The sequence below is a fragment of the Corvus kubaryi genome, unplaced genomic scaffold, assembly GCF_017639235.1.
Source record: "Corvus kubaryi isolate FWS band 111438036 unplaced genomic scaffold, C.kubaryi_AGA036_p1.0 split3-73, whole genome shotgun sequence".
NCBI lineage: Eukaryota > Metazoa > Chordata > Aves > Passeriformes > Corvidae > Corvus > Corvus kubaryi.
Genome location: NW_024582091.1, coordinates 29,651,609 through 29,673,050, shown reverse-complemented (window position 1 = coordinate 29,673,050; position 21,442 = coordinate 29,651,609). Strand labels below are relative to the sequence as shown.

General features: G+C 39.3%; 1 protein-coding gene across 2 annotated transcripts in view; it reads left to right on the top strand.

The window, feature by feature from the left end:
• Positions 1-21,030, top strand: part of CEP85L (centrosomal protein 85 like) — a 137,666-nt gene extending 116,636 nt beyond the window's left edge. For both annotated transcript variants that reach the window (XM_042016109.1, XM_042016108.1), the window contains exons 5-13: positions 4,368-4,485; positions 6,505-6,681; positions 8,361-8,513; positions 8,795-8,949; positions 10,419-10,536; positions 10,849-10,899; positions 14,536-14,643; positions 15,026-15,239; positions 16,317-21,030. In XM_042016109.1, coding sequence (XP_041872043.1) covers positions 4,368-4,485; positions 6,505-6,681; positions 8,361-8,513; positions 8,795-8,949; positions 10,419-10,536; positions 10,849-10,899; positions 14,536-14,643; positions 15,026-15,239; positions 16,317-16,480 — 1,258 coding nt within the window. In that variant the 3' untranslated portion in view covers positions 16,481-21,030. The remainder of the gene's footprint in view (positions 1-4,367; positions 4,486-6,504; positions 6,682-8,360; positions 8,514-8,794; positions 8,950-10,418; positions 10,537-10,848; positions 10,900-14,535; positions 14,644-15,025; positions 15,240-16,316) is intronic.
• Positions 21,031-21,442: the final 412 nt, after the last annotated feature.

Sequence of the window (21,442 nt, the reverse complement as noted above, 5' to 3'; positions counted from 1 at the left end):
CTTCCCATTGATACTTCATTCTTATGGCTCTAACTTTCTTTGTTCATTTCAATGGGTGCAGTTAGGGTCAAGTAGCATCAGAAGTTTTCCTCTGAGTTCTAGACAGCTTTGTAAGTAGAGCCATAGAACAGGGGGATTACGAATGGAAGTATCTGTGGCAGGCAGAAAGACAGATAAGGAATACTACTCTCCTTCAGTACCAAGGAAATAGTTACACAGAATCAGCATCTTTGGTAGCCTGGTCTCTAGTGTCTCTATCCTACATGCGGATTTCATGTAGGAATGGTAGTTGGTAATTCTGGGAAAGGCAAGAGAATGGTACAATCTGCCATAACAGGTTTTTCACTTTTCCTTCCTAACAAAATATCATCGATCTGCAGTAGTGAAACATGGCTGAAGCCTTGAAATTTTGTTTACAAAAATAAAGAATGTTCGAGGTAATAGAAGAAAAGGGAGCAAAATATGTGTTTACAAGACCTGGAAATAAGCCAAAGTCATTACTTTGTGCAAATATAGGGCTTTCTGTAAATAATCTAGCTAGAGTGTAAATAGCTAGCATGTAGGAACTGGGACAAAAGAGCTGGTTTAGGAGACCATAGAGCAACACATAGCCACCACTTGAGTCTTATATGTTGGATAACCTGTCACTTCTGCTGAGCTCCCTCAGAAAGAATGTACCCGGGAGCAGCACAGGGAGGATTTGATCTCAAGTTATTTATAAATGGCTGGAGGTTCAAAAAATGGGGTGAAAAGGCATGGTCCAGGGTATCAGTGAAATTTAAAAAAAAAAAAAAAAAGAAAATATAGCAAGCAGGTAGCTTCTGAAAGAAAAAACCCACCTTTAAATCATTATACCTGGAGAAAAAGACAAGATTTCTTCAGTGCAGAACTCTTCTGGGTAATTGCAACAGTCTTCTGTGTACCAGGTGGTCTTTTCCTGTCTCAAGAGGAGTTCAGATTCTCTTTTTGCCTGTTTGTTTCTGCACTGCCACCCCCAGTTTCTGGAGACACCTTGAGGGACAGCTGGAAAGATTTGTGTCAGAAGAGTTCGTGAAAACAATATTATTAGTCTCATGTTTGTATTAATTGATTGGATAGAATATTTACAGTTTGTACATATTTAAATGCCATTTCCTTTTGATCAGTTTAAATAAGGAAAACTAAAATGTCCCTTGCAAAAGGATGTTTTTTATTTTATTTTTGCCTTCTGTGACTTTTTTTTTTTTTTTTAACTTTTATTTTTTTTTTTTTAAACAAACTTCTCAGCTCTGAGTCCTTTTGGCTGGTTGACGACTTTGGATCAGGGTACTGCCTTCTCTTCTACTTCAGTCTGAGTGTGAGGGAAGGGATGGGTCAAGACAGACACTTTAAGTAAAATAGTGTTTTTTCCTTTTGGACAAAGGACCTGAATGAAACCGTATGAAAAGTGCCATGACACTTACATCATACATCAGTAAGTCTTCCTTTGCTGTCAACATAAAATTGTAACAGTTATGGGGAAAAAAATGAGGAGATTGTGAAGGAAAGTAGTTTCTGGGGTACCTAGGTACAGTACTTTCACTGAACCTGGTTGTGTGAGGTAGGGTCTGGTTTCTGTGCACTGAAGTCTCAAGGCTGGGATCCTGTCAGATTCCCCCATGCCCTGAGCTCAGGGCACAACCTGCTCCCACTTGCACTCGGATGGCTTCTGGAAGCACTAAAGGTTGAGGAGCTCGACAGAAACTTGGAGGCACCTAAATGCTAAAGGCTGATTGTATTTAATTTTGTTTTTTTAAAGTGCTGGGCTGATAGATTGGTAACAGGGAGGCTTGTGGGGTCAGTGTTCCCACTGTAATAGGCAACCTGTGTTTTTGAGAGCAACTGAACTTTATAAATTCCCTTTAAATAAAGCTCAGAGTATCTGGTTATGCAGCAAAATTTTTGTTTCTGGGTGCCACGAGGCTAATGCTGTTTTCAGAGAGGCAGTTACGTAAAGAAGTCGTGGCATCTACACAACCTTAAAATATTTCTAGAGTGTGTTTTGTTGGCAAGGTTATATAATGATGGAGAGTCTCATGCTTTGCAGAGTGAAAAGAAGCAAGCTAGTTAAACTCTGTATTCTGTCTCATCTCAGATTGACTTATCTCACATTTTTTTCCAACAGGGATTTGGTAGGGTAGGGAAAGGATTATTAAAGGAAATACGGTAGCATAGCTCAAACTACACTGGTAGTTTAAAAATATTTTAAAAATTTTTTAAAATACTCCAGGCTGTAGTGTCCAGGCTCTTGAAATCCTGCCTGGGAAGGAAGGCACTGCTAAGTTAAAATCAGCCATAAACAGAAAATCATATCGTGCTTTCAAGGGGTATGTGACAAGTGGATAAATAATTTTAAAACGCGTGGGACAACAAAATTTTAATAGTTCTGTCTAGGAAGTAATAAGGTGATGAAAAATGAAAATTTGCTTCAGTTCATAGGTTTGGATAACTCATACTAAATAGTTTTGGTCTCTGTGATCGGGCATGCACAGACATTATCAAGGTTTTATATTTTCTCATATGATAATACAAACTCTTGGGCTTTTTTAAGGTCTGTTACAAGTTAAGAGCATATTCTTTTACCTAATCTTCCAAAACAAGTTGGAAGCTTTTTGTTTGTAGTGCCATCTGATAGATGACAACCAGAACTGCACACAGTCTTCCAGTGTCGCATATTCCTTCTGTGTTTGTACAAGCTTGTTCCATCTAGATAGTAGAGGGAACAGGGGAAGCCTCAAAATCACTTGTGCTGATACAAAGTATTTTAAGGCTTGCTATGGAGTCACATAGATACATTCCCTTGCTCTCTTCTTATTCATTCACGTTGAATGAATTTTTCTAAGGTACCAACAAATGGCAACTTATATATACTGGTGTTCCATTCATTACTGTTCTTTATAGATACAAAAATAGGGAAATAGAAAAAACACGTTACCATGTCTTCTTTTTTCTAGCTGAGAAATGTGTAACTTCTACTACATTCAATATTTTTCAAATATGAAATTCCTCTTGTAAACCAAATAATAGGGGTACAGTTGGCTAGGAGAATATGAGTAGCTAAAATGGTCCCTTTAACTGTGTTTTGGCATCCTATTAAAATTTGCAGTTGGCATCTTTTCAACTAACATATAATTCATGTTGGTTTATAGGTTGTAGAATGCGTATTTTGTATGCACATGCTAATGTTTCCAAGATGCTTTTCCTAAACTCAACCCTTCCAAATTTTAAAAAAAGCAACAGATTTTGATAGTTTTCTGTATACTTTGCAAGATTTGCTTTTCCAGTATGTGCACAGGCAGGTCTTTTCCCTTGAAGTTAACCTGTATTTGCTGTTTATCTCCTTCTAAGGTTGGGTTTAGTCATCTGGGTTCAGTGTCATTGTTTCCAGAAAAGCCAGTCATCCTCCATGCTTGGAAGTGAAACTCTGAGAAGAAAATTTCATGCTTGCACGCAGATATATCCTAGGATAAAAAAGAAGGAAAAGTGAAAATTAGCAGAGTGCACAATGCTGGTTTTAAGTTGAGTGAGACGGTCTCTGTGTGTTTCTGGTGGGTGCTGACAGCTCCACTGTGGGGTCAGGTTTTGAGGTGCCTGTTGCTCCATGGAGAGTCACCGCACACCTTGTGGGGCTGTGACTTGGATTGGGGCAGGAGCTGGCAGGTGTTTGCCCTGCAGTTGTGCCTAGTTCAAATGCAGTCATGATTTAAACAGTGATATAATTTGTGTTATAATTAAATAATGATACAATGCTGATACTGTTTCTGCTGTACACTGGCCAGGCAGTTGGTGCATGGTACTTGTTTTAGCACACAGTGCAGTATTTTGCCCCAGGGGAAGTTACATCTTATGTAAAGCAGTTGACTGAGAAAGTCTTAAGCAAAAAGCGAGACCTTGCAGGAAAGCTGTGGTGACTGTCTTATATAGTGGCCTTTTCTTCTTAAGTTCTTTCTGTTCCCCTTAATTTGTAAATCTCTTCAACTTTTGTCAGAAGTCAGCTCTGGTAAAGAGAGGAGCCAAGCAGGACAAGTCCAAGTAAAATGAAGGTGCCATTTTTGTTTGGTTTTGTTCTGCTTTCTGTATTCTTTTCTGTGCTTAGACTTCCAACCCTAGCAGCAAATGGCAACAGAAGCCTCCCTCAACCCCCACAAAATTGATAGAGTTTTCAAATCATATTTCTACAGCTGCAGTCTGGCTGCAGTGGGAAAAAGCCCACAGCTAGTGTGGATCCAGGATAGCTGGATACCATTGTTAATGTATTCTTCAGTATAAGTCTTAAGATCTGTGTTTTTCTAATCTCTCTTCCATTCCTTTTTTTTTTTTTTTTTCCAAATTAAATTTGTGTATTACAGGCAAAATCAGCAAATTAACAATTTACATCAGAAGATAAGGGAGAATGAAATACGAGCTCAACATGCAAGACTGAGCCATCTTGTGAACTGCGAAGAACCATACATGACTAACTTACAGGTAGGATGACTACTTTCATTTCTGCAAAGCTTTCCACTGCCCAGTAAATGGCACCTAGAAGCATGCTCACAATTTTCTGCAGGCCAAAGTGTAGAGCTTTTGTGACTGTTGATGGCTGTGTAATTGCATAGCTGTGAATTGTACAGAGAATACCCTCTAAGTGTTGTAGTTTACCTTATATTTGCAGAAATCTGAAGTTACATTAAAATTTTGTACATACTCAATTTGAAGTCTGATAAAAATGAGATAGCAGTGAGGGATTGTGACCCTGCAAGAGTAAGGGTTTAATAGCATGCATGTATGGTAGTCCTGCAGGGAGATAGTAGGAGAGAAAATAGTTTGATAGGAGAGTGTCTGAAAATAACTAATGAGAGGTTTTCTGAAGTGGAGGAGGTACTGCCCAAAGGATGGTTAGACTTTATGGATAAAATAGATGGAGGAGATGTGAGAAGGCAGACAGACTGGTGGAATACCTCTTGACAAGAAACCTGGAAAGGATATGGACTAGTGCTCCTAGGGAACACAAAGGGAATGTCTGGTGGTATTTTGAGTATACTTGGCCTAATTTTCATCTAACTAGCACAGGTATCAAGTAGCATAAGGATGACATAGCAAAGGTTCGCCAAGAAATGCAGATCAGTATGAGGGCTGTGGCTGCTTATAGCACGCAAATTCCATCTCCAGGCCTTGGCATATCTAAAAGGCGATGCAGCTAGAGAGTGTGAAAGGCAGATATGCAGCGAGAAATAGCTTTTCTGTCCCTCTTTTATTATGTTATCTTTTTCTGTCACAAACACTGCACTAGGATCTCAGCTAGGGTACTTCAGCATGACATTATTTGTGTACTTGGAATAACACAGCTGTACATCAGGTGAGAATGTGGTTTGTGTGTCAGCAGAGGAATTCAAGTGGAGCCTCACTGTGAACTTAGGTATACAGAGACTTTTTGAGACATCTAGGAATGTGGCTTTTGATGCTTCCAGATCTTCTTATACAAAATACTTCAAAATCTGTCTAGATTAAGAATTCTTATTTTTTGGGGGGGCAGGGGAGAAGAGGCAAACAAAAAGCCCAGACAAACAAACAAACAAAAGAAACAATATCACAGAAACTGAACTTTTAGTGCACATCTTAGTATGTTATGCTTCAAATAAAGCAGCAGGTGCATTCCTCTTCCGTAATTTAAAGAGACTTGAAAGTTTGAAAGGTATTTGGGTTTCTGCTTGATTTGTGTGCCTTCTGTAAGACAAATTTATAAAAGGAAATCTAATGACAGTTTTAATCTCTAAATACTTTGCTGAAGGAATGTCACTAGTTAAAGAAGAATACAGATAGTATTTTTAAAGGTAACCAATTTATGTTATTAAAAGAATATTGAAACTGAAAGCCTAATGGGATGCATCTCATTTTTCATCCCACATGCAACCGACTTCCATTTTGTGCTTGTCTGTCTCTGAGCAGTGGAGATGGGAGTTTTGGTATACAGAACAAAAGATAGGAGACCTGCCTTCTGACTGTAGCTCTAGTCTCAGGATTGTTCCTGCACCATTCTCACCCCAGGAGTGATAGCTCTAAGGTTTGACTAGTACTGATATTCTGCTTTAGGAGGGTCTTGAGATTGAAGCATCTCGTACTACAATATATTCATAAGCATTTTCTTGTGTGTTTCTTCCCAGGAAGTGGTATGATAATGCAGTGGCAGTGATTTGTTTTGAAAATGCTTTTTATCTGCATTTATAGGGATTTATTTTAGGAGAAAAATCACATCTTCCATAAACCTGAGAGGGAAAGTGGCCACACAATGTTCTTATGCATTTGTTATGAGTGTAAAGGTGTCCATCTCCTTTGTCTTTTTGCTCCAGATTCCTGAAAGACATGCTGTTGCCATGTATTTTAACGTTTAAAAAATCAAACCCCACCCTTCCTGACAGCAAAAACAATGCAGGACTGTTTTCTGCTCTGCAGTTCAAGCGTCCAGTGTGTGTTCATTTGTGTGATTATTTTATTTCTTTTCATAAGCAACCACAGTATGAGAGCACACCACTGCAACCTCACATTTCAGAAAGATCAGCATCCCACCTCGAGGAGCTTGAGCGAAAGATCGCAGCAGCTGAGAACAAGGAATTACAACTCAGTGAAATTGTGAAACAACTTTCAAACAAATCTAGTGAGGAGAAAAAGAAGATGGAGGAGAAAGTAAGTGTCTTTCTGTTCCACATTTCTTTTTGTCACTGTTACAGCAGCATATGTTATGTTTGCTAGAAAGCAACTTGGTATGTGGGTGTCTGAGTTATTTTCAAAAGGTAGCTAAACTATCTGTGATAGAAAAAGAGGATTAATGATTTCAGGTGTTGTTAATGGATAAATCTGGACTTGTAGAGAATATAGCCTAAAAAGTGAAACTAGGTAAAATGGTAATCATGGTAACAGTTTTAACCAGATATCAGTTAAGCTTTTGGAAATAGAAGAGCCACTCATTCTTGTAGCTTGAAGTGTTTATTAGAGTAAATAAAACATCATTGAAAAACACAGATTGTGAAATTTAAATCTTTATTTTTAGCATGGTTTGTAAATGTGGTGCTCAAGCTTTGAGATGCACTTACCAGCCTGTATATGCCTATTTTGCAGGAGTGCTTCTCTTGTAGTTTTCTTAGGATGTGCAGAGTGGACTTTAGTCTGAGAAAAAGACAGCTGTGTTCTTGGAACTGTTTTGACAAAGGGTTTCTTTCCAGGCCGAAGCAATTCCCAGGGGTAGTTTTGAATGTACTCACAGCCTTCCTTTATTGCAAGCAGGAATGTGCCATTGACCAAGGGGTTCCTAATAAATGTTTTAGAGATGCATTGTCACTGTTACCCTCATCTTCTTTAATTACTGGGCTTAAATTATATTAAATCAGGTTAAAGGAATACAAGCAATATGATACCATGAGGTGTCAGGTGGGAAGACAAAGAACAATGCAGAATTCATCTCAAAATTCTCCCTTACCATTTCCTGTGAACACTCAATATGCTTTTCACTGAGGCAGGAAGGGCAGAAATTGGATACTGCTGCTTCCTCCTGTCTGAGCTTTTCCTGCCTGTGTTCCTCACTGTGTGGGAACTGGCAGGCAGTGGCAGTGGTGAGGACCTGTGCAGCAGTACTTGTGCCAGCAGAGTGGTCTGTAGGTCCCAATTCACTGCACAGTCTTGATTTGCCTGTTAACCTGTCCATTCTGTTCACTGAACAAAAAGCTCTCAAGGAGAGAGAGGGCAGGGAGGGACAGTGGAAAATACTCTTTTTTTCCTGCCTTTCTTTCCACTTTTTTGACCTAGGTAATAAAGCAAAAGAAGGATCAGGAATATGAACAAAGGTAACATAGGACAAAAAGTGTTTTCCAGACTTATGGAAAATCAAGGTGCCTGTAGAAAAGGTATTTAAGAAAGCAGCTATTCTGATGCCTTCTGATGTGATTGTCAGACTGCATCAAAGTCAGGGTTTTGGCTTCCATTTTTGGTAGGTTAAGTTCTTGGTCCTTGTGTTTTAAGTTGTTTTCCTAGTCCAGAGGAACTAAAATATATCCTGATTGTTTGTTGCACATGAACATCTCAGTGGGTGAAAGAATTAACAGTATTTTAAATGTTGAACTGTTCGTGTTTTCAGTTCATAAGGCACATAGATGGTTCTGGGCAGAGGTGAAGCAGCTGTAGTTTGAGATCACATGTGGGCCTGTAACTTGAAGCTGTTGGGATTAATAATTTTTGGGTTTGTTTTCTGCTCTTAGCCAACCCTTTCATGCAGGTGAGAGTACAATTCTTGGAGAGTCAACAGCCTCTGCTTCCAAAGCAGGTTTATTTTTTACTGTTATCCTAAAGCATGTACTCTTTCTTTCTTCTAGCTTAAAACTAGAGACCGATATATTAATAGCCTGAAAAAGAAATGCCAGAAAGAGTCTGAGCAAAACAAAGAAAAACAAAGACGAATTGAAACCTTAGAAAAATACCTGGCTGACCTTCCAACGCTGGATGATATAGAAGGGCAGACTAAACAGGTAAGGTAAAGGGGGTTTGTTTTACATTTTAAAAATTTAAGTAAGCTCCTTAATGCCTGTTCTCAAGTCTTTTACTGTTTCAAAATCTCTTTTTTTTTCACCTTTACATTTAGGAAGAGAAGTATTTCAATCTTTTAGAAAGCTGTAGGTATTAGGATTTCTCACGGTCAGATAAGCAACGTGGGTGTGAAACTATGCAGCAGGTCACTGCAAGGCTGTGGTCTGCCACAAGGCCTTCTGCTGGTGTGACACTGTGTCTGACTAATGTAACCTTGTGTTAGCTGCAAATTCTAGAAGAGAAGAACAAGCAACTTCAAGAAACCATGGCTGAGTTGGAAAAGAAGCTCGGAGAGGCCCGGTCACAGTGCAGAGAGAGAGAATTACAGCTGGTGGCTCAGAAGAAAAAAGAAAAAGAGCTGGTCACAACAGTGCAGAGGTATGAACAGCAGCTCAGGCTGTGCCCTGGAATGGGTGTGCTTCCCCACCTGATGTCAAGACCTAATGCTATTTACAATCTTAATCTATTACAAGGCTAATGATTTTTCATGGCAAGGGTTTTACAATTTGCTGTGTGGCAAGTTGTAATTCATACCACAGAGAAGTTACCTCAGGGCATTCTTTGCTATCTGTCTTTAAGGATGTGGGACACGCCAGCAATGGCATCATAGCCTGCTGGCACATAGAAGATGGAATAAACCTGTGTAGCAAAAGGATGTTATATAGAAGCTGTCAGTAAGGCTATAACTGATCCTGTCATGAACTGTGGAAAAACTCCCTGGATATTGGCTGATGGGTATATGAGGGAAGGGTCAAAGATTTCAAGAAATTCCAGCTGTTTCTTATCTTTTCATCGAGGGTACAGGTATTTACAAGGAGATTTAGCTGTAGTTAGTATGTTGTCATTGAACTTGCCTAAGTATGAAAAAACAAATGGGAAAGATATCCAAGACTATCCAGGTAAGGCATGGAGACTTTGTTACTATGTTCCATTTTAGATCAGGGGGGCTACTTAAACAATTTTTTTATTTAAAGGGACGAGGGAAGCAGGAGAGAATCACTTTTGAGTATGTGTCGATGTTCCTGCAGTTGGTTGCCCCTCCATTGGGTAAAGCTGCATGCCACAGGAGTCTGAAGGGTTTCCATGATGAAAGGCGAGCTGGCTGGGACACCTTGCCAGCCAAATTGTTGACACATTTTTTCCATCTTACCAATGGAAGGCGTTCGTGCTCTCATAATCTGGAGGGGGATCATTCTGTCTTTTTTGAAAGCCTACAGATATTTGGGGTGACCTCTGGTTTCTAAATTAGACAGCAAGATTAGCACTAATAAAATGTATTTCCTTTCTGAGAGAAGGTGAGCTGACAGAGGCTGTAGCTACACATATGAGCTTGAGTTGAGCAATGAAGGGTCTGAAGGCCATGCCCTCCTGTGGGTGCATTCCTGGCAGGAATGGCCTTGTGCCCTTACAAGTCACAAAGGGCATGACGGGTGAGGACACCAGCACTGGGCACAGCCTCTGATTCTGGACTCCGCTTCGAGTTGTATGTGCCCCGGTGAGACAATCTGATTTAAAAGCTCCCAAAGCTTTGAAGGTTCACAGATGCCTCTTATGCTGGAGCTGTGCTTTTTGGGAGACCCAGCACAGAATATAGTGCATAAAACCTGCATTCATCTGCATGAATCTGTCCTTGTCAGGGCCATGGCAACTTGAGTAGTTCAGAATTTTTGCATCATTCGTGCACTGTTGGTGCATGAATTACATGCTCATTGATAAGACTGGATTCTCCTAAGTGTAGTTTTACAGTTCTGGTTGGAAGATGGCTCAAGTTTCTAATTTTTCCCTAGAACACACAACCCTCTGGTTTGTATTAGCCCACTTAATCTTTCTTTCATGTTGAATGGCAGTTTACAACAGAAAGTAGAAAAATGCCTGGAAGATGGTATCCGGCTTCCTATGTTGGACACAAAACAGCTTCAGAGTGAGAATGAATGTCTCAAAGAGAAGAATGAGAAAGCTAGTAAGGTTAGTCTGCAGATAATCTGCTGATGGCATCTTTAATCTTAAATCCTGCACTTCTTTCTTTTTTTTTCACTTTAGAAATAAATATCTCACTGAAGAATTACATATTTGTTGCTAATTCAGATGACTTTTCAATACCTGTCTGTCTCTGTTCAGTACATTTATTTTGCATGAATTTTGTGTTAGTTGAACAATTGAACTGTCTTGTCATTTGTGTTTTTAAAGATGCTATTTAAAATCTATGACTACACGTAGGCTGATTTTTAGACAAGGATCTGAAGAGATTCAAGCCTTCTAAATTATTTTATATTCTAGGTCATAGACAATCAACAAAATCAGATAACTGGACTGATTTTGGACATGCAGGTAAGGAAAAGTGTATATTCTCTTGTTTACTGTGTGCATTTTTAGTTCATAAGAATAATATTGCTAAAGTTGAGTTTTATTTTTTTTATCTCTCTGAATAGGAGTCAAAGGGAGAAATTCCAAAAACTTAAGTCTTATGGATGGTAGTCGACCCATGTTCTCTTGCAGGCTCTTAGTGTAGTCATTGTGTTTTTGTGGTTTAGCACTTAACTGATACTCATCAAAAAGTGAAAAACTGTTGCTATTCTGCTGGTCTAGTGTATCATCCAAAGTACAAAAGCGATGTTGCTTAGGGGCTTCATTGTTCAGTTTGTTAGAAAAGACAGGTGCCTTTCTAAATCATCCCACTTCCCATTTGACATCATTTAGGCAAATTGAACCCTGTTCAACTGGTTTCTGACACTTAGATACCTTAACTGTCTTCGTGGATCTTGGGCACCTAGCTTGGAGCCAGAGATTTTTCTAGACAGCAGAGGTTGTCAGTAAGGAGTCAGCTGCAGCTTTCTAGATCTGATTAACAGAGTGTTAAGTTACTCATTGACCACTGTTTGTTGTGGAGAAAAAGAAACATTATCTAGCTTTTAGGGAGAAAGTATTACTTGCCATAGAAAAAGCTGAGCATTTAAAAAAGCCCAAACATCTGCTTTCAGCAAATCTTGAAGCCAAACTCTAGTTTCCACATTCCTCTTCTAGAATGTCATTTGCCTATTAAAAGTTGTCTTCCACCGTTAAATTGCTTCCTTTCTCTGCCACAGTAAATAGGAGGCCTGATTCCTGTCAACAGCCATGTATTTGTTTGATTAGATTGCAGTGTATGAAGTGTATTCGTAGAGAAGCAGTAGGAGAATTAAAGTTGCAACATGATGTATGTCTGTTAACTGAAAAGGAAATGGAATCATTTAAGCTTCTCAAGGTTTGAGAAGACTAATTTTATCAAACTGAAGTGGAGCAGACTGGTATATGCAAAAATTGTGACACAGGCAAATGTTGTTTCAGGTGTTACATAGTTAAAAAGAAATTCAGCTTGAACTTCATAACCTTTCTGAGGTTCTCTGTCCCTTTTTGTTAAGATTATTTACAGATGTACTCCATATATATGTTGTGCTTATCAGAAGTACACGCAACTTGCTAAATGTATTATCATCAACCTAAATCTTTTCCCATTTCCTAAACTTTCTGGTCTTTTTCTCACCAACACCTTTATCTTGAGACTAGTGATCTTCAGTGTTTTGTGTGTTTAGCCTGACATGACTTTAGGGAGCTGGATTGGGAAATGCTGAATAGTTGTGACTGTCTGTGAACAGGGTACTGTTCTGTTCTCCAGGACTTTCTCTTACTTTTCCTCTTGAGGTATTTTATATAAGGACAGAAAATAAGATTTGGAAATGGTGTCAGCCCTCAAATTACTTGTAGATTATAGCAGCTTCTTTGTATCCTTGATCTCCTTGGCCTTCCATACTTGTGACTTGGGAATCATTGAAAATTAGTTCATTAGAAATTGAAATCCCTTATCAGCACAGAGGTGCAATTTATCTTCAGCTAAGATGATCTCATTTTATTCCCTGTCTTCTGCCACATTGTAAACTTATGTTTGAGAATGTATTTCAGTTCACTCTTTTTAACTTGCAAGCTGAAAACAAATTCTGTTTCAGACAGCAGTTGTATAAAGAAGTATTAGTTTCTATTTGCTCATAATCATGGTGAAAATATTTTGATCTTCCTTGTATGGTTTTTCTTCATTGATTTGTTGTTCCGAGTGAGAGGGATTAAAATTATGGTTGGTCTTGACAAGATGCTGTTCTGCACATATAGTGCATCTTTAGAAAGGGAAAAATTGTAGATGGCAGAGGTGTTTTAAAAAAGAAATTCGTATTTACATGATTAATTTAAATATCACAAAACTACTACCAAAAAAGAGAGTAGAAGTAAGTCAGATTGTACAATGCCTATGTTACCCGAAGTACATCTGTCAATCTTGTCAGTCACAATAAACCCCCAACTGTGCCAGGCTGGGAATATTGCCACCAAGTTGTAACTTTGGAAAGCATATGGAGAAATTAAGGGTGAAGTACGGAGAATTCATAGCACCATGAGGAACGTGGAAATCCTAGCACTATAGGTTCAGCCAAGCTGTTAAGCACATGTGCTTTTTCTGAGCTTTATGATGAGGGTAACAGAGAATGAAAGATCTTAGGTGTATCTCTTAAAAATAAACACTGATTTCTACTTCTAGTAGTTCCCAGTACATGGAGCTCAGTTCTTGAGCTGAACATGTGCACATTGCTTAGAATATTCTAAAAGTTGTTTTTTGCTTAGTTTGCAGAGTCCTGCAAATTTAATGGCAGATGTAGTTCTGCAAATACACTGGGGAAGGTTAATAGTTCTCACCCTGTCTTCCCTACCACCTCCTACCCTCCAGAAGGCTGCACAGTCAAACTTTTTTTGTCTGTTGTTGATGGGAACATGAAACGTGTAAGTGGTTGTACTAATGCATCTATCGCAGCTGGGGCTCTGGGTGTCCCTGAACTTGATCTTCATCAAAGACTGTTAAAATTGGAAGATATTTGGAAGCTGGGAGGGTGTTTTGGGCAACTGCATTGCCCTGTTCACTTCATGCTTCTTAAGTATGACATCTGTATGCCACAGATGAAGCTAGAAGGACCTTCAGTCTAACCTAGTGATGGCTGTTTTTCTCAGTAGATAATGTTTCTAAAAAGCAATGATTCAACACCACTACAGGTTCTGCTCATCTGCAAGCACGTAAAGGAAATGCCTGAAGCAGTTATTTCCTTCCCTCTCCTGACCCGGGGTTTCCTTTGCCTCCTTCCCCCCACTGGCGTGTGTAGCTGTGCTTTCTCAAAGAGCTTATCTTTAGGATACACATTACTTCAGCACTTCCTTTTGAGGGACATGCTGTGGGTGAAAAGAGCAGCAGGTCAAGTGTATGAAAATGGTTTTAAAAACAAGTAGTCATTTCTGGGTTCTGTCTGCTCATTCTTAATGCTGACATGAAAAGAAAGTGTTGAGGGTTTTTTAGTCCATATTAAGTCTGTAACTGTTATCACCATTGTTTTCCAGTTTTGCAAAGAGTATGACAGAGTACTGACTCTCCACTGCTTATGTGGTGTCAAGCGGAATGTGCAGGGAAATTTTGTCAATGCAACACCTCCTGTGACCAGCCAGGCCTTTAAAAACTTCATTTAGTGTTGGCCTTGCCTTGCCTCTCATTACTCCCTGCCTTCTCGTCAGCACTGGTAAATCTTACAGGTGGCAAGTCGCAGCTGAAGAGATCTCTCTGAAAGCATCAGGAGTTTATATAGTCTCTATTCATTGTTAGTATTCAGATAAGATGGCTTGAATATTCCTCTTTCTGAATTTTTCCAGATGACCTGGAAAGACTTATCTACAGATTTAAAAGCCAAGTAGTGGAATAAATATGAGTACTTTCAAGAGTAAAGACACCTGTGGTCATGCTGCATTCACTCTGAAAGTTCCATTTTGGCAGTATCTCATGATTTCTCAGTTTGGACTCTGTGGTTGAAAACTGGGGAATTGACAGCGGGTGATTCCATATTTTAGTGGTTTCTTTATTTGTTGTTATTTAAGATCATTAACCTGTGTTTTCATTCATTTCAGTCTATGCAAGAGAAGCTTTCACAAGAAAAGCTGATAATTCAGAAGATGACAAATGAGCTTGAGGAAAAAGACAGACATATAGAGCAATTGAATAAAACTCTCTCTGAAGTAAGTAAAATAGCACCAGTAACCCAATCCCTGACCACACCAAAGCCAGGAAGAACCTTACAGAATGATTAGAAGATCCCTTGGTAGGGCTTTATGAGCTTAATTACATACTTGACTGTCCTGGCTCCCATAGAGATATATAATGCATACCACCGCTACCTCAAGAAGTGAGAACTTAAAGGGTGAAGATGGCTAAGTAATGGTAACATGAAATAGCCATGTAAAAGCTGTCTGTATGCTGTTCTTTGGAGGAGTACAGAAATACCGATTATATGTTTGGAAATTAATCATTTTGAATTGTACTATTTGTGGTTTGAAACTTTCTGCTACAGTGAATGCTGCAGACTGACTTTACCATTTTTTCTATTTGCTTTTCACAAAGAACCAAAGACTGATGGAAGAGAATGCCTGCCTGAAGGAGCAGATGCGGCTGGTGGAGCAGTCCAGGCAGCCGGTGTCTGAGAAGATGCCTGTAGCAGACCAGTTGTTCAAGGAAATGTCCCATTGCTTGTTTGACTTGAAAGCACTGTGCAGTATTCTTACCCAGAGAGCTCAGGGCAAGGAGCCTAACCTTTCCTTACTGCTGGGAATCAGATGTAAGTGGTGTTGGCTTTCCACTGTTTAATAAATGTTTTGACACAAAGGAATAACAGTTTAGCTAACGTGACGCTTGGACTTGCCAGCTGGACAAGCTTGTGTCCCCTTGCTATGCAGATGGAGCAGTAGTGCATGAACTCATGGAGCTCCTGGGAAAAGCTGGGCTCCTGTGCCTCTGGGCCACTAATTGCATGTGACTACACAGGGCCTTGCCAAGTCAGGAGAGCAGGTAGCTGGCTCTTCGTGTGCACCCAATCATGGATATGTTTACTGCTCTAGAAAAGAAAGGTGTGCAGCCAGGTGTCTGTCCCTCCTGAGACACACTGCAGCTGCTGTGAGGGTTAAGAGATGCTAAACACATCTTGTGCTTTTGTTTTAAAGCCCTTGGGGTCAAGTGATAGCAATATCCATCTACTGTTTGAATATGTATATGTCTGGTTTGGGAGTGGGGGTGTCCAGGTGTTTTAAATAAGCCTTCTGCCTGATAACTTCATCTTTAGTGCTGTTCATCTAGTCTTCAGCATTTACTAGGCTGTTAAATTTAACCAGGAAATGAGAAGCATGCCCTAAAACCAGTCAGACAAAGTTTCTGTTAGGCCTTTCCTTCTAACAAGCTGGTTTTGACCTGAATGTATCATATTCTAATGTTTTCTGAATGTTAATTAGAATTCATCAGGTGGACAGGTTGCTGAACTGAACCATCACAAGGTAGAAAGGTAAAGTTCAGTGCTTGTGCAGCAAGAGCTGCTATACACCTGCTAGCCCTCTTTTCTGGTTGACTACAGCAGCACCCAAAGTCTCTAGAAAATGGTTGCTCTATCCATTATTTTCCACTGGTGCTCTGATTCCTCAGACTTCAGCAAGTCTAGCTCTTGGTGCAAACAGAAAAGCATGTCTTTCAGAGAAACACTGATGGGCTCTGAATTAGGTTCACAGCCTACATTTTGTAGGCTTTTAATCACACTGAAGCATGCTGTAGTTAAAATGACCTGCTGCTTATTTCCAAGTGGTGACTAGTTGCAGTATTCACAGGACACAGCTGCTGGAGCTTTAACCTTGGGTGTTGTTTTTCGTAGCACTGAGCTGTTCATCTGAAGAGAGTGAAAATTACCACAGCACAGAGACCCTTTCGAAGAAACTCTTGGACGTTTGTCAGCTGCGGAAGGATATTGATGAGTTAAGGACTATAATGTCGGACCGTTACGCTCAGGACATGGGGGACAACTGCATCACTCAATGACAACACTCCAGCTAGTAGCAAATGACTTACTGAGTCCTGCTGTGTCACAGGTCTTTGCATTTCCATTAAGGAGCCATATGGGAAGGCTGCAAATAGCACCAGACACGCATCTCTGAGGGCTGTGTGTGATTGATCTCGGGAGTCTGGTGTGCAGGGGGCAGTCATTGTGTGAACAGTGGTACAAACTGCAAGAAACCTTTCTCCAAACTACTGAATGTAGGAACAAGCTGTGAAGAATGATTCAGTTGGACACTCTGTTTCCTTCATTTGGGCTCATCTTATTACTTCGCCTAGTTTTTGGAATCAGAGCTTCAAAACAGCCATGCTGCTACAATGCTCAGTCCTTTCCTTCATCAAGGGTTTGTGTGGCATTATCTGTGTTCAGATCTTAAGGGAGAGGGTCAAAGAACCCATAGCTGTACATGGTGAAGCCCGAGGCTTCTGCCACTGCACTTCACTCTAAGAATTGCAATTGGAACAATCTTGAAGCACTCAAAAAGTACTTTCTGTCCTAATTGTCAAAAATTAGCATATAAGAAAAATGTTTTTAGTAATCGATGTCTACCTTTTTTGTCCAGTAGCAGAAAAACACCAAGTTTAACTCCTTTATGCAAACAAGTCCCTAAAATGTAGATTATTTGAAACACCCTCATGTTGCTCTAAGGAATTTCAATAGTACAAAGTCTGTGACAAACCCAGAGAAGCTCTAAGGCATAAAACTGCAGCATACTCCATGGCTGCAAGAAAAAAAAACCAAAACAACCAACAACTGTATTTTAGCATTTGTACTTATTTTTCCCCTTAGGTCTTTTCCATTTCAAAATGTTGCTGGTCTGTGTTCTGTTCCTGAAGGCCTCTGGTAAGATTGTGCACCACCTCAGCCATTTTTACCACAGCTGCAAAAAGGGTGTTTGACCCTTGGCAAAATTAAGGCTCAAAACAGAATGTTTCCAGTTAGCAGTATAAAGTACTTGGTTATCTGAGGACTGAAAAATTTTCCACATTGTTGGGGAATTCTTGATTTCTCCATTTTTGTAGGAAGTAATTACATAAAATAGTAACCTCATGTTTCACAGCTTATTCAGTGAGTGTCACTTGGCAGTGCTGTTTAGCTCCCATGGGACAGATGACATTTCCTGGAACATCACTGCAAGTTAGCTGCACAGTTATGCATGGTGGAAAATTGTATTTAACTGAAGGAAACAAAAACTTGCGAAGAGCAAAACCACTTTTAAATTACACTGTTAAGAAAAATACATGCATCACTTACTCATATGGTATTACAAGAAGGTTTCAGATGCCTTAAGGTGCAAGTCAGTCATCTGATCTGGAGTGGGGATAACAGCAGAAATCTCTTGGAAAGCATAGCAATTCGAACCAAGTTAATTCTAAGGTAACATTTTTATGGCAAAAGTATCTTCAGTTTTCTGATTTGGTGATGTTTTGCTTTCTGTTCATTGTTTAACAGTTACTGTTCATGTTGTTTTTATAATTTAGTGGTTTAATTGTTTTTAGCTGTATGGATTTATTTATTTGACAGTTTTCTCTATTCTGAAACTAGACTTGGACTAATTTGTGAACAGTAGTGTTGCTATTTATATTACTGTTACAGGGAGTTATCAGATGGATTAATCTGACTGGTTCAGCTCCTGTGAGCACTAAAACAGTGTCTAGATGAAATCTCAAGTGATGTTATCTCGTGTCTACTTCGAGGAAAAAAAATGAGGCCATTTTATTTTAAATTTCTGTGCTGTTTCTGTAGGCACACTGCTGTCTCTCCACCAGGGCATGATTTTCTCCAGTTTTCCTTATGCGTCTCAGTGGTGTGATGCAGGTGCACTTGGAAGTATAATTGTGCTCTTCTCATTGGTAGGACATGTTCTGCTAGGAGTGGGGAAAAGATCTGAACTAATCTCCATTCTTAGACTGCAAACAGTTATCTGGTTGTTATCTGAAGGAATGATTCATTCCGGTAGCTCATTAGCAATATTAATTCCATATTAATACACACCTGCTGCATCGAAGGTGTACTTTTATACTAGTGCAAAACTGAAAACAAGGATCTTTGTACCAATGGGCTTGCACAGTTTGCTGTGCCTCTTGACAGTGCTGGCTTTTGTGACTAAGGCCTCAGCTTGTTCCTTGGGTGTGGTTGGTTGGGTTTGTCCCTGCAGTGAAGTAGTCTTCAGTTTATGGCATCTGTCTCCTATCAGAATTCAACAATAGCATTTCACATAATAAATAAAAAATATTAGGGAGAGAGGAAACACCCAAGTTACACATTATTGCTTCCTTAGATGGCAGTGTTGTACCTATAAAAAATTACCAAAACCCACATTTTTCTACATTTGATAGAAATAACAAGGAGTTTAATAGAGCAATTAGAGGGGAGCAGGAGATCTTTTGAGTCACTTTGAACTATTAAGCTTGTCACTTGGCTGGTGTGCCTCCACTGTCCCTCCTGCTAAATGGTGATACTGTACTGCAAAGTTGAGATCAGTAGTTTATATTTGCAAAGCACTTCAGAGCTTTTATGCTCTTCAAGTATTAGTTGAAAGTCCCTCTGGGAGGAGATCCCATTTTATTCATAATACTTTGATTGCAGTGCTGTAATCTTGTGTTCTAATGTTTTTGTTACAGAACCTGTAATGTTTATGTTGACTTGAAAGCACTTGATTTTAAAACCCCCTGAGTTTATCTGCCTCAGTCAACTTAAAATAGGGAGGTAAATGATGGATGTATGAGCCAAAGATGCAGACTACCAATTGACTATTCACAGCGATACAGTATTTTGCTTTGATTTCTTAAAATTTGGCCTGTTGTAGTGGTAGCAATTACTATATATGCATCAGTTTACAGATGCCTCTAAATGGAATAAGCTTTGTCTAAGATATGCATGACTGTTTAATTGGTTAAAATGTAGTGTGTGTGGTCTCATTCAGCATATTTAATACAGAGGTGATTAACGAATGTTAACATTGGAATTGCTTCGATTTAGTCATGACAACTTTTTGCTGTAGCTATTAGACAATCCCAAGGGCTGAAAAACAGCTGCAGATGAATGGGTACTGTACCATTCTGGCTGTCAGCAAACTGTACAGTAACATTTTGTACAGTTTCAGATTGAATTTATATGATCCTCTAGAAGATATTTACAGTAACTACTGTATTTAAGAATGTATTTTGAAAAAGACATGGAAAGTAACCGTCTTCAGACAAGCTATAGATGATGTATTCACTATATAGAAGTATTTACTATATAGAAGTAATGCAGCTCAGTCATGTAAATGTGATTTAGGTTGCTGAACTCCGCTGTGCAGCTTTGTGGTATGACAGGTGTGTGAAATTGTGGAGATTTGCTGTAACCACCCACTCGGGCTCCAGCATTTGAAACTGATGATGGGTGGTGAAGTCATTCAAGAGCTGAAGTTCCGTCCTTTTCACTTCAAAAGGTTTCCTTCCTTCTTTTGCCCTCACTACCTGTCTTTTGTTTCAAACATTTTTTTGGACATTTTTCTTGGGAAGGGTAGGAGCACAGGGAAAGGAAGAAAGCAAACTCTTTCCTCCACGACCTGCTGCCATAGCATGGGCAGTGACAGCACACTGCGGTCTCTCCACCAGGGCATGATTTGCTCCAGTTTTCCTTGTCCTTCTCAGTGGTGTGATGCAGGTGCAGTTGGAAATATAATTGTGCTCTTCTCATTGATATGACGAGTTCTGCTATGAGTGGAGAAAAGATCTTCTGAACTAATCTGCATTCTTAGACTCCAAACAGATCAGTGGTTGTTATCTAAAGGGATGATTTATTCTGGTAGCTCATTAGCAATATTAATTCCACAGCAGTATACCTTTGTGCCTTTTTAGCCTGAAGTAAATGTATATTCCCTTTGAACTTCAGATAAGTTGTTAGGATGCTGATGACTGCACCTTGTTTTCTTCTCACTTGCCATTACTTTGCTAATAAGCTTTTGTAGTAAGAACTCTTGCATAATGTCTAGAAACAGAAGTACTGAAACTAGGTACTAGGTGTACACTTTGAATGTTAGGCTGGTTGTAGTATGCAGCTTCTTTGAATATGATGTGTGAGCAGGAAACACAAATCATAATGTGTTCTTTCTGTGTATATTAATTACAGTATATCATTGGTTCAGTGTGGAGGAGTGTCTGGAGCTCTCTTTTTAAAGCACAGCTGACATATGTACTGGATCAGTCCCTGAAGACTGGTAGTTTTGTAAATTGGGTTCAATTTTTGAACTGCTCAGAATACCTCATATGTAAATAGAGTTGTCATGACTTAATCACAATGTGTTCATTGTAAAAAGTAAAGGAGCCACTGGCTGGCTCAGCTTTAGGCTTGTTGTTCTTGCCTCTTTTTGTAATTTTTTTTAAAGTAGGGTTTACAGCTAGAATTTTGAATGCCAAAGTTCTATTTATTAAATAATAATAAAAGTTTTCATTGTTAATGACTGGTATTTTTCCACTGGAATTTGTTTGTTGATGTTTGGGATTTGTATCCACAGAGCAGAAATAAATTTTGTTACAAAAGTGAATTTTTCATGGTTCTTTTTTGTCCAGTATCTGGCATGTGACAGAAGTGACCAAAGCTGGAGGCAAGAAAGGAATCATGAAACATCTTCCCAACATCCACGCCAGCTTCCCTGAGTGGTCTGTTCTGCTGTAATACCAGCTGCTCAAAGTCAGGTTTAGTTTCAAAGTACCACGACTAAAGCACTGCTGACAACGGTAGTAGTGGATGTTCTGTTGCCTTTAATTCAACAAACAAAATACGACTCCACAGGTGGGTAAAAATGAAGCCTTAAACAATAATGCTGCAAATAACACCGCAGCATCTTGAATGAGCACAATTTACAGCAGGTAAATCTGCAGTAGATTGCCTTCCTTATGTAAATTAAGTCTGCAGGATGTGCTAACGATGCTGGGTCGTTTGTTTTGTAAATGAAT